This window comes from Zonotrichia leucophrys, chromosome 2, assembly GCF_028769735.1.
Source record: "Zonotrichia leucophrys gambelii isolate GWCS_2022_RI chromosome 2, RI_Zleu_2.0, whole genome shotgun sequence".
NCBI classification, from domain to species: Eukaryota; Metazoa; Chordata; class Aves; order Passeriformes; family Passerellidae; genus Zonotrichia; species Zonotrichia leucophrys.
The window spans coordinates 128,263,954-128,277,569 of NC_088171.1; the positions used below are offsets into that span (position 1 = coordinate 128,263,954).

The window sequence follows — 13,616 nt, forward strand, 5'->3', positions numbered from 1 at the left end:
TTGAATATTTGCCCTTCTGTAGAAAATTAAAGGTAAAAATCTTACATTGAAAAGTAGTGGCCTTGAATGTAAGCTTTAAATGGGGAAGAGTTTTTTCATAAATTCCTAACAGAATCCACCCAGATGAATAATATGAGGAAAATTTTACTGAAAAAGCTTTTTTTGAGTCCTCTGTTTTTAAAGACACAGACTGGCAATATGCAAGCAGCTCTGCTTATCTAGTCATAAGAGCACAGAAGAGTTATGTTAGAGAGACAGAAAGCTGCTGCTTCTTGTTCAAGGACCCAGTGCATCACACCTGCCCCTATTGCCTGGATAATGCAACATTTTGCAGCTGAAAAGAGCTGGTGAACATTGTACTGCAAACTGCCATTCTCATCCCAGGAATGGCAAGACCACTTGGCTGTCACGTTAAAAAGTTGAAAAAGACCAACATCTGCTGAGAGCTGCAGGCAAGCTTTCCCTGAAAACTACATGAACATTGGCATAACTGGACCCAGGTTCTCTCTCCCTCCATGGCAGAAATGACACTGGGTGAACTTCATTTATCTATCTGTCTATCTATCTATCTATCTATCTATCTATCTATCTATCTATCTATCTATCTATCTATCTATCTATCTATCTCTGTTGGAGGCACAGACTACCTGTACTGCAATTCTGCCAAAAGACTGATCATGCAGTTTCTCTTCCAACCATGTGGCTACAAAGGTTAGAAACAATTAACTTCTTTCATTGAATAGTCTAGTTGAAGCAATAAATGAAACACTTTTGAAATAGCTTTAAAAACCAAACAGCCCATACAATTGAAAATGGATTCTTAGTGTCTGTTATCTTTTGTACACTTTTTAATATTTTTACCAGAATAAAGACTTTCAAAACCATTACTGGCTTCCATCCCTGTGAAGGAGCTTGCAAAGACTGCATTGACATGCTTTTTCTTCCAGAAAAAATACTGCATTTAACTGTTAATAGCTGCAGTCACAGTGGAAGGGTCATAAAACCTGAAATACTAAAATTACAATTTAATGATAAACTAAGGAACAAATACTCATCAGGAATCAGTTTTAAAACCTACAAATTAAATTCTCTAAAGTCTTTTTTTACTGAATGAAGTAGAACTAGAAAGTAAATTTGAAATTAATCTTTATACCTAACAGTGGAAGGGGCACAAAAAGCATTAAGAACCTTTGGAAAGAAATAAGGGTTCAGCTGAATAAATACATTACTTAAAGCCATGCATTGCACTCTGTTTCTTGAATTTTTAAGTGCTCTGCAAAATTACATCCCAGCTGAATTTTTCCACAACAAATTTTTCTTTCTTGGATGATTGGTTTTCATCTTCTTACTTAATCAGCTCTATTCCTTCTACTATCTTTTAGAATTTACTTTTTTTTTTCTAACAGAATATCAGCTCTATTCCTTCCAAATATATAGCAAAACTTTGTGACTTGCACATGCTTTTTATTTCCCATCTCTGCCCTCTCTGTCCACCCACATAGACAATTTCTTTGTCCACTCTCTCACCCTTTCAAATGACAGATACTGCAGTGCTTTTCTCCAGCCCTGGCAATTAACCCAATAACCCCTTCCAGGACACTAGAGAAAAGGTAAGTTTCATAGCCTTTCTATTTGGTTGTCTCATCTTCCTCTACATATCAGTAAAAAGTTACACTCTCTTTTACACAATTGTCTATAATTCATCCTTACTTCCTAGTATCTTGGCACTTGTTCCTTATCACATTTATCATCTCTCATTCAAGACTGAAAGATCAACTCCTGATCATCAAGCTTGCCCCTCATGCACTTGATGTATTTTTAGCAAGGACCTCATGTTTTGTCCTCATTGTCTTGAATGCTTGAAAATAGCTCTCCAGAGACATTCACAAAGATACCTTATTTTCTCTCCCCAAATCTCCCCTTAGTATTCATTCTCTGTTGTCAAGATGTCTCCAGCACTGTGTTGTACCTATGTTCTGTGGAACATCTCTTTGTTCTTCTGTGCTTCCCTCTCTGGACTCATATGTTATTTCATAATTTAGACTCTGTGTGCTTGGAACAGAAGTTGTATTTTTCTACTGTATTTCAGCAGTGAAATCCTGCTCTGTCACTACATTTGCTCTGTACTCTCATGGTAAAACAAAACTATTGTGACTATCAGAATTAATGCTTGGGATTGACATTTTAAAAAATATAAAGGGATAAAATTTAGGGCAGTCTAAATCAGATTGCCTTTAATAACAAGTATCGATGATCAAAGATTATAGATAAGGAGCCTTTATTTTTTGCCCTGAGATTATCAAGGAGATGGAATAAGAAAAAAAGTTAGTGAACTCTACATAATAAATACCCAACATCAAAGCTGGAGCCACTATTTTTTTGTTAACATGTACTGCAAAGAACACAATTATGATTTCCCTACATATCAAGTATATGCCAAAGTTTAGTTTTACAAAGTTTAATTAAGGCTAAATCTAATGCTGCAACTGGCAAAAAAAAATTAACTGATTTAATATACACCAGGGCTCCAAAAGCTAACGCCTTTTATTGTGCCAAGGTACTCTGTGAAATAGGCATGGGATGAATTAGTGATGAATGTCTGTGCTCACAGTCATTTCAACCCACCCATGATCTCAGCAGATTGAAGACCTCAGTGGGACTACTACCATTACTCCTGAAGTATATAAACACAGTAACATCAAGAGGTATGAGGTATCCTTAATAGGGTGATTTTTTTGATGATGGAATGATTGTGAGCAGCCCCTGCATTCCACAGTGCCCAGAGGAAAGGTGGCTGCTGTCCAACTACAGATGCACCTCTGAAGTAAAAAACATCTTGAAAATTCCCATCTGCAATATATCTTTCCTTGATGCCCAAGATCTCAAGAGCTACATTATAATTTACTACTATTCTATCAAGGGAGAATTGGCCGACTTTGTTCTGCTGGGCATCTCAAATACCTATTGATATGTTTAATTGATATGTTTGGTTACTTTTAATATTTGTGGTGTGTCTGAAAACATTCTTTTTTGGAAGCTGAAGTCATTACCTTATCTTATAAATTTCCAAGTATCTGTTATTTTAAAAATTGCCAGAGAAATGAGCAGAAGGCACTGAATTTTCAAAAACTGATCCTGCCTTTGGGCTTGTCCACTGAACACACAAGTCATAATATTTCAATATGCTAATGAGACACAGCTACGTGTGTATATAAATGTGTATACATATCTATACCTGCCCATATCCAGGAATGAATCTAGCTTTTCTGTTTCATTCTTACCCTAGAAAAATGCTCAGACAATGCTAAAACATGAGCACTGACTCTACCATAGTAAAGGAGGTGAATATTAACTTTTCTGTTCATTCCCAGCTTGAATACTAAAATGGTCAAAATGGGCAAAGTGGGGAAATAATATTAGAGACTGATTTCCATGAAGGGAGCCAAACTCTAACACAAACAAAAGTCACTACACAACAATCACTTAATAACATCTTGTTTCTTTATAGAGATCCCTGACTTATGTCACTTCTTCCTGAAGGCAGAGAACAGCTAGCAACCAGAAGAACAAGCTGGCACAGGAAACAAGAAGCTTTTCCTCAAAAAGGATGTTACTTTCTATGGGGGACAGCATATTGGCTAAAGACCAGCTTGAGTGAAATCTAGAAACCTGAAACAGTCATGCTGTTGAAAGGCAAGACTTTCAGATCCATTAGACTGGGAAATTAGTGGGAAATGGAAGAGAAAAAGGTCCTCAAATAATCCTTTCACACACCACCATACTACAGGCCCCAGAACACATATGCCAAGGCACTCTTAAAGACGGCTGGTTCTAAACAACTCTTTTTGCTAAAATCTAAAATGCATGAATATGAGTGAAAGGAATGATGGCACAATACATAAAGGCAGTAGTATGGCTGTTAGTTCATATACACTAGGCATCTTGATTCTCTCTTTGAATCCCCTTTGTTTTGAGTACGTTATGTATGTCAGTATCTACAAACATGCACATGTGTAAGTTTGTAGCAAGGAAAGAAAATGGATTTCCATGGATTGCTCTGCGCTTACCCTAATGTGTATGACCACAATATAACAGGCATGTTATTTAGAGGTAGTGCAGAATTGTCAGGCTAAAAGAAAAAGTATTTTTTTCTGAGATTTTCTGCCATTCTTGTGTGAAAGAGAATGGGTTCAAAAATATTCATCAAATTTGAAACTCATTTATTCTAATGAGGAAAAGAGGAATGTTGTATTTCTCTCAATGGGACATACATGGATTTTGCAATACAAAAAGTCAGACAGTTACATTGTTTTAAGGATTTGTGGCAAAATGTATAATTCTACAATATTATCTGATAAAGACAGAGCCAGTTGGGCTGCAATGTTTCTGGATACAACGCAGCAGCTGAAGTGCGTGACCCTTCCACAATACAGCAACCCTTGCCAATTATTCACATGGAACAAAAAAAGAAAAAGGAAGAATCTGCTTTATCCACATAGATTGTCAATCAGTATGCACCACAAAGAGGACTGAAACAAAAAAATCCAGATTTTCTTCTTTAGTATGGCCGTAAATATAAGTAAAGTTAATTTTGATATTGCTGAGTTTTCACTCAACAAAACATTTTTCCATTAAATAATAATTCAAGTAGGAAATCTAATAAAGAAGCTTACAATTTCTACTGTTTATTACAGTCAAACCCAAACTTTAGTCTAAACTAATTTAAAAAATAATATGCTGCAGTTGTATGCATATTAATGAGTCAAGTTTATGTGCTGCCTCATTTGGTATGCAGAACAAGTTCATTGAAGCTGAGAATGAAACTTGATTAAATATGAAAGCATGATGACTGAAAGCAAAAACAAACAAAAAAAAGAGCTGCAGAGAGCATAGGCAATATGCAAGCAAAGGGAATAAATAGGGAAGACAAGTAGGGTGCTGGTACAGGAAAAAGAATAGATCTACATAAACAGAAATATATTTTACCTGTCTTCCTCTTTCCCTTCCTCAGCTTGGTCTTCTTGAGCTTTTTCATCATGCCCTGATTCTTTGATCTCCTCCTTATCACAGTTCTCTGTCACCTCTTGCCCTTCCCCTCTTTCATTAATTTCTTGCTCTTTTCCTTTTTCCTCCTCCTCCTCTTTTTCTTCCTCCTCAGGAAATACTTCATCTTGTTCATCCCCTTCCAGCCCTCCCTCTTTTTTCCCCTCTATATCCCTTGTTCTTCTGAAGTCAACAAAATTGAAAAAGGCATGCAAAAAGGAAAAAGAAAAGAATAAATTAAAGTCAGGAGAAGAACATGCATGAAGAAAGGAAATGCAAAAGAAATTAAATAAAAACTAAAGGATAGAAGCAGACATAATGTAAGTCATGCTTGCTAGGAGCCCAGCCTACACTGGAGAGCTTTGGAGCATTTTCTTAGTAAGTCCCTATTCAAATAAAACTTGCATGGCAATACCTCACATTTAGAAAGAAATGTGTGACCGAAACAATGCGGACCTAACAATGTTCATATGAGCAGATGCTTAAATTTGCAAATACTTTCTTTTAAGAGGACAATTTTCTGAGAATTACTATAGGTGATGGAGGTGGTTTACACCTAGAAAAATTATCTTTCATTTGTGCACCAAATGAAACCCAAAGCTCCTCTGAGCACACACAGGGTGCAGGCAAAAAAAAATGCTGTGTTTTAGTCACAGATAACAATGTACATCTTGTTGAAGAGCAGCTCAATGATTGTACACCTACAGTTAAGTTGGACTAGTGTAAGTATTAAATAAATTGAATTGGTCTCTCTAAGTATTAAATAATACATCTATAAAAGTTCAGCGTTCTATTTAAAAGAAGAATAAGATGCCTCTGCTGGCACAAAATTTTTGAGTTAAACTGTCTTTTCAGTCATATTAAGTATATTTTACAAAATGGTTTTCAGAAAGCGTGTCTAATGCTTCCTGACAGCATATGTTTGTTATTTCAGTGTATGTTAGATAATCCAAGACAACAAAACTTCGCTAAAAACAAATTCCATGAAGACTTGAAGAAGCATTGGATAAAAAAGACATTTGAGCCAGTATTTTGCAAAATCCCTGCAAATGTCATTCTAGGCGAAATGCTAAAGTCAAAGACAATATTGATAAGTATTCCATTACTAAAGTTACACAGCTATGGCTGCCACTGCAGCTGATGGTGCTCACCTTATTTTCTTGCTGCCCCTGGGGCGCTCTGACTGCACAGACATGTAGCTGGTGCTGCTGAAGCGGGACGCGCTGCTGGTGCGGGACACGGCCGAGACGTCGCTGACATCGCTGTCCGAGGACTTGTTGGAAACGTTGTCCGAGCCTCGGTGAGGATCCCGCCCCGACCGATACTGCAGGAGCAAAGGGACAGAGAGATGGTGTTGTTGTGACATGCCACCACAGAGCAGCTGTGGACCTGGTCCCTCCTGCTATCTAAACTGCCTGAACTTTTAAAGGAAGTTTTTCCCTGATACAGAACAGAAGTTATGTCTTGGTATCTACTAATTATAGTCTGCTTTGCTACCCCGGTCCTCAGTTCCAACTTGTACAAAATTTCCAGCATGTCCAAAAGTTTCACAAAGCTTAGAAAAGACATCTAAACCCTCAAAGAATATTCTTACCACAACTGCTTCACCAGTGCAGAAAGGAAAGCAGAGAGATTAGTGACTTGCCTATGATTACTGAACTCATGAAAGATTAAACAGGAGACAGAATGTGCTGCATGCTATCTGTAAAGTACAAGTCTCTTTTGGGGCCTAGCCTGTTTACAAGAACTTCTAACTGACAAATATAAATTTTTTTCTTTTCCAAGTAAATAGATAGATAAGGTTATCAAATCAAAAGACAAAGTGATGCTGCAGCTGTGCAAACAAACCCTCACTTTGCTGAACTACTGGACTGAGAAGTCTGAAAGGATGGGAGTGTACTAGAGGTGATTCGTAGAGAAAATGTACACTTGCCTGAGGAACTAAAAGATTGCAAAGGTATTAGAGCTGGTTAACAGTAATATCAAACATAGAACTGGCAGGTGACTGGTGATCACCAGTCAGCCCATACAATATAAACAGTATCCTGCAGCAATATTCAGGTTAGATCTGAATAAAATATGATAGACATTTGTTTTTGTTACACATTACACTAAATTGATGTTAAGTCTGTGCCACTCTGCATGGCACTATATATAAATATAGTAAATACCAGAAAGATATTCTTCCTTCTCTTTATATACAGGCATGCCTGTGTATACAGAAATCTGATGGGCTGCTACTGGTAACCTTTTCAGGAAAATAGTACTTCAAGATGAATTGTCAATGATCACCAGGTGATTCTTTGGAAATAAGACAGCACAGAGCAGTACAGATGAAGAGCAGCACAGACAGGACTGAAAGAAAACAATAGGAAAAAATAATCTACCCAACACACCAGTGGCTTGTTAAACTCTTGGGAATAGCAACATAATACTCAGCCACATGTAGAAAAGAAATCATAATGTAAAATGGCAGAACTGTGTAGTACTGTGGAAGAGAAGGGTGTCCAGGTTTAGCTCTTAAATTGGTCCCTTTTTTATAGATTTAGAAGAACTGTCTTTTGTGAACTACGCAGATAATTTGTTTTTGTTCTCTTGCAAGGAATGTTACCCTGGGAAATAGTGTGAAAAACTGTGCAATATCTAAATAGGATTTCAGATATATTTGAATAGGATTTCAAAATATCATTTCAGTGCCTTTCTCAGAAATTACTTTTACCTGTAGAAATAGTAAGTTATTTTGCTCATTTTAAGACAGGGAAATGAACAAGACAAAAATGCTCATGCAAGTTAGACTGTACGTCTGCTGCAGAGAGTGACCAATCATAGCCCTAACTCCACACTTACAAAAATGGTTGCACATTCTATGCCAATCTTTATCATTTTTCCTGATCTGTACTAATTTACCATACTTGTGTTCATTAACAACCACTCAAGTCCCTCACAGCCTTTAAATGTAAAAGTGAACTTAGCCACCCATAAACTCAGAGTACCTCTGTGATTATAACATTCAAAAGTTTTAATATTTACTGACTGCTTCTATTGATGCCATTCATGTTTTTGCTTGATGAAGAAGACAGTGCATATTATTACCTATATATTCTATTGGAAATGTAAAAGCAATGATTAAACAGCTGTCCTGATCATCAGAGATAATGGAACATTATACCAGAATAAAAGGAGTATCCTTTTAAAGGAGCAACTATTTAGCTACTACCTATTATTACTTATATATTTTATTGGAAATGTAAAAGCAATGATTAAACAGCTGTCCTGATCATTGGAGATAATGGAACATTATAACAGAATAAAAGGAGTATCCTTTTAAAGGAGCAACTACTTTAGAGAAATAAAAAATAATATACCTAGAGAAATGGTCATGTATTGAGTCCTGTCTCCCCACCTAACCTTCCCAAGGATGATTCTTCATTTAAGACAAGGTTATGAATGTGGTTTCTGCTGATTTAGCCTAAAGCTACCAAGGCTGGGAAGTGCAGCCAGGTGTGCTGTGCAACCATCACACACCATGGAAAAGGCAATGCAGAGCTGCCCTCAGGCCTGCAGCACTGTCTGAGCCCTGGGCAGATGTCACTGCTGTGCCAGGCCCTGTGCTGCCATGGCCACGCTGCCACTGGCTCCCACCAAGCCAAGGGACAGCAGGACATGGATGCCTGTGTGAGCAGGGCTCCTGCTTTGGTGTGGCTTTGCTTGGGGGAAACACAGCACCACGAGTAAGCCATTGATGGAATTGTTAATCCTATCACAGTTGGGGGACAGACAATTAGGTGTGGTGACTCATAGAGTAACAGGACCTGCAGATCCTACACTGAGCTTGTCCAGCAGCCCATGGAAATGAGCCCTTCTAAATTGAACATGAAGTCACAAACAGAATCAGCATTGCACAAAGTTGTTCGAGAGTCATTCTGCAGTACACAAAGTATCAAAAATATGTGGTTTTGACTTTCTGTTTCATTTCTACACCTAGAGAATATCAGTTTTTAAACTACTACATAGCAATGTGATGTAGATAACAAATCAGACATTTCCATAAATAAAAAAAACTCTTATTGTGTTGGTTTGGGTTTTATTTTTTTTTTACTCATGCAATAGTAATAATCTAGTGATATAGAATGAAGACTGAGAATTGTTTTGGCAAGAAAAGCAACCTAAAAGTAAATAATTTTACAAATATAATGTGGAAAAGGTCATCAAATCATTACCTTGCCTCTTTTTTCTCAGTTGTATATAAAGATATTTCCTATTAAATGCTTTTTTTTTGAGACAGATGTCACTGAAACATTATTTCACTGTTACAGCTTCAGGATGTTTTAAGATTAAAACTGGGAAAGTTAATTGAACCTTTCCTTAAACTGGAATGTCTCAATATACAATATTTTTTAAAGGTTTTGTTTATACCTTGTCTGAATTACAGTGTCTTGTACCTTGTCTGAGTTAGAGCTACTGGTTCTAATATATACAAAAATGCTGCCCACCAAGGAAATGTAAATTAAATGTAAATGAAATTAAATTGTCTTTCTTGCTGGACAAAGTTCAGGTACCTCATATTCACTCATTAACTGCTCCTGATTACCCTTTATTCTGCTGCTGAGGTGTACTTTTAACCTTATATCTGACTTAATTTTGTTTAGGAAACTGATTACAGTAGGGTATTGCACATTAGCGTTTCTGTTACTCCAGCACAGAAGACCAAAGGAGCCATATTGCTTGTCGGAGAGAAGCTATGCTGCCACTTTAGTTTCGAATTTGTTTCTTAAATTGCAGTTCTATACAAGGCAGCTTTTGAAGTGCTCCTTTGCTGACTGCCTCAAGAGTAAAATTGCACTTTCACTGTGCAAATATTGATTTTTTCAAAAGCATTTGGTCCTCGTGTCATATACTTCAACTGTAAAATGCAATAATTTCTTTCAGTTTTGTGCTACTGCTTTTTCAGCTTTTGTGTGGTTAAAATTGCCCCAAGGCATCACATCATATATTTCACATGCAAATTTCTTTCTTCCTCCAAATTTCACTTTCCTTTTTTCCTAAATGTCACCCACTGTATGACAAGATCAACTAGTGGACTGAAAAAGTAATTTTTAACCAAGTGCTAGCCCACCATTATATCTGAAAAACAGATACCATTTTCCATCCCTCTCCACTGCTGTTCCTGTGTCTTGTGCTGTAGGATTTGCACAATCTGACTGCACATTGACAGGGGACTGCAGTGCCCATGGCTGGGTCAGCATGGCCACTGATTCTGATCACCCAGCAACTACCCGTGTGCTCCAGCATCCCTCAGCAGAAAACATGAGTGCAAGCACATTAATGAGCATCACACCTCCCCTGGGTTGAACAATCAGATTATCAGGGTGAGGTGACATGTACCTGCACACTATAAAGATTAGCTAAAATGTTTCTTTCAGATTCTTTTTTTTGTTTGTTTTTTAAATGCCAGCCATGACAGTAGGAAAATTATCTCCTGACTTTCTCAAGGCTGGAAATAGTGTTGGAATATGGCTAAATTTTCATTTCCACCCCAATAAAGACTCATATAATAAAGGTAATATTCTGGACTTTATGACCCAGTAAGCAGTCAACCCAACCTCTTCAAGCTGCTTCAAAAATGGGAAGTCTGCTGAAAGCAGAGGGATTGATTAAAAGCTGCTTTTGAAATTTTAATAGTAAGATGGTTTTGTCCTATTTTGCAGTGTTGAAGAATGAGAAAAATTTCATTATTACAGATTCTATTAAACAAGTATTCCAAAGTTTCTAAAAGCATTTTTATATGTGTTAGCAGAATAATCAGCTAGGGAGCCTAACAAAAGGACAGTTAGGTGTTAGTACCTATGGCTTTTAACTTCAAGAGGTTACTGTCCTTTAGTGAAAAATTCATTATTTTTAAAGCTGAAAAACAAATACTTACTCTGCTTCCTAATACAACAACCTCTTCAAACATTTTGACCTCCTGGTGAACTACCAGTAAATAGCTGACAGGACACATAGAACTGCAACTTCTCTGTCATTGATGCTCTTTTTTCTGCAAAGAAAATGGTTTGGAACTTCTAGTTCAAAGGGAGTTTTAAAGTGTTTCATGTTGCTTTACTCTATTGTTACCAGTCTTCTATCTTGGACTATACAGTCATGCAGTTGTCCAGACAATTGACATTGTCAGAGATTTCTAAATGTCTTTCTATTTTATTATCTTTTCTTTTTTTATAGTCTACTCATCAGGTTTTATTTGCTAGCATTTACATAGGGACATACAAATCTGGTCAATGTTTTCAGTGATCAAAATGTTGGGAAGATGTTTCAGACAATTGTCTGTTGTGCTACTACCAGAAGATTAAAGAACCATTCTGGACTATTTCAATAGTTCTTTGGCTCACTAACAAAAGCTCTCAAGCAGCCAGAGCACAGCAATTTGAAACACTGTATACCTCTTGGTGTGAATTCACAACCTCTAAAGGCACTGCAAATTTTAGTTATTACCACACATTATTTGAATAAATGTTACTGGATTGTTTGATTCTTTCTAAAACTTTCGTTAATGGCTGCCTAATGAAGTCTGCCATTAAAATTAAAGCCAAATACTTACTAACAATTACAGCAATAACATTAGACTTATATAAAGCAAAAAATTCAGACATTTTTACAAAATATCACATACAGATGAGTACATATGTTTATCTTTAGCTTGCATACACACAAACTCAAGATGAAGGCTATGATTAATCTGCCCTTTTATATAATTTATACATAGCCAGCTCAATAATCTGTGTTTACATTTGCCACTCCTGTCAAGATCAATCAAGAAAATTGAGGTACAGCCAGTCAGGTCTGCCTTTGCCAGTTCTGCTTTAGCTATCACATGGCACACAGCAGTCCCTCAGGACATTAATTCTTGCACTGCTCTTGCATTAGATGTTAGGTATATAATGAGATCCACAGTTGCCTTGGGCTTCTCAATATGGAGCTGCAGTCAGTCCATCTTAGACTCATTCTTGGCTGCTGATCCTGTCTTCTGCTTTGTAGTCCTGGATCCTATCCTATCTTCCTCTTTTTTATTTCTTACTCTTGGATCATACTTTTTAACCCTATAATTTACATCTGATGAGTCATTGGAACACTGGCATTGTTCCAACTTTTCTCCTTTCACCCAGTTCTTGCTTTGTAATCAGCACCCTCTGATCTCCTGAGCCTGTGCACCTCTCCTGGCATTCTTGCCTTGCACTAACATAAAGGAGAGAGCTATGGTGTGGCTACTTCTGAGCAGGACAGTGCCTGGACCATAAATCTAAATCTAGCTGGTTGTACAGTGGTTCTCTATACATTCATCCATCACTTCCATTCCTTATGCAATGACTTTTTTCCTCAGTATTCAAAACATTCCAATCCACTTCTACCTTGAAGAAAAAGAACTGACTGTAATCTGATTTGCAAACCCACCTTCTAAACCATCCAAATTTCCAATAAATTTAGACCACCAACTAAAACATCAATAAAAAGGAACATTCATATTTTTATTGACCATGTGAAAAAAACTTTCTTCAAAAGTTTTCACATCCTTTCCTTTGTTGTGTGGTGTCATCTATTTATCAATTTCACTAACCAATACTCACATATGCAGCCTTACGGAGTTCCTAAAACCTGACTTTATTATGGAATTAAGCAATGCTGCAAATAGCATCCTACAGCTAAATTAGGGAAGGAAAACAACAATGAAAAAGATCGAGTCAGCAGTGGGCCTTTGCAGGAGAGAAGGGAAGCCTTGGTTGTACTGACTTGAGCACAAATTGAACAAGAGGAGAGATTATTCCCCTCTATTCAGCAGTCACTAGCCTGCATCTACAATATTGTAAGCACTTTTGAGACCCAAAGTGAAACACTGACATGGATAAACTAGATTAAGTTTATTGGAAGGCCGCCAAGCTGGCTGGGGGTGCTGGGCTCGTTCTGACTGAGCAGTGATGGCCATGGAGTACCTAACAGCAGATTGCCAGGTCATTCTCAGGGAAGAAGACAAAAAGACAGAGCCAATAAATTTACAGCAGCTCTGAGTGGTATAAGGCCCATTTTTACCATAAGCAGAGTGAAGTAATGGATCAAGTTACCCAGAGTTTTGATCCTTGAATATTTTCAAGACCTGACCAGCTAAAGCCCTGAGGACCTGTATTGATGTCACGCTGACCTTGCCTTGGACCTCTGCTAAAGGTTGGGCTAGACAGATTTTGAGGTCCTTTCCAACCCAAATTACTCAGGCTGATCTAGGAGTTGAAGCTGAAACTTCAAGGGCAGAAGTAATACAGAAGTCCCCAACGTATCAGTGCCTAGGGACAACTGGAAATCTAGAGGGAAGTAGTCCAGAGGCAAGCCAAATCAAAAGACAAAAAATCATCAGCTTCACATATGTTTGCACATGGCGTAAGTTTTTTAAAGAACTTTCAAAGGGCACAATGTTATATAAATACAGGAGAGCACTAGAAAATATTCTGTCATTACTTCAAGAGAATTTACAGACCCTGTAAATATTTGTTAAAGTAGGAGCAGTAAGGCAGCTCTTCAGTATTTGTGTC

At 37.3% G+C, this 13,616-nt stretch overlaps 1 protein-coding gene across 47 annotated transcripts in view; it reads right to left on the reverse strand.

Moving 5' to 3' along the window:
• The window catches only part of RIMS2 (regulating synaptic membrane exocytosis 2), a 446,430-nt gene that overhangs the window by 62,303 nt on the left and 370,511 nt on the right, over window positions 1-13,616 (reverse strand). For 33 of the 47 annotated variants that reach the window (XM_064706347.1, XM_064706344.1, XM_064706342.1 and 30 more), the window contains one exon: window positions 6,195-6,367. The exons of the other annotated variants lie outside the window; for them this stretch is intronic. In XM_064706347.1, the coding sequence (XP_064562417.1) occupies window positions 6,195-6,367 (173 nt within the window). The remainder of the gene's footprint in view (window positions 1-6,194; window positions 6,368-13,616) is intronic. 47 annotated transcript variants of the gene reach the window in all.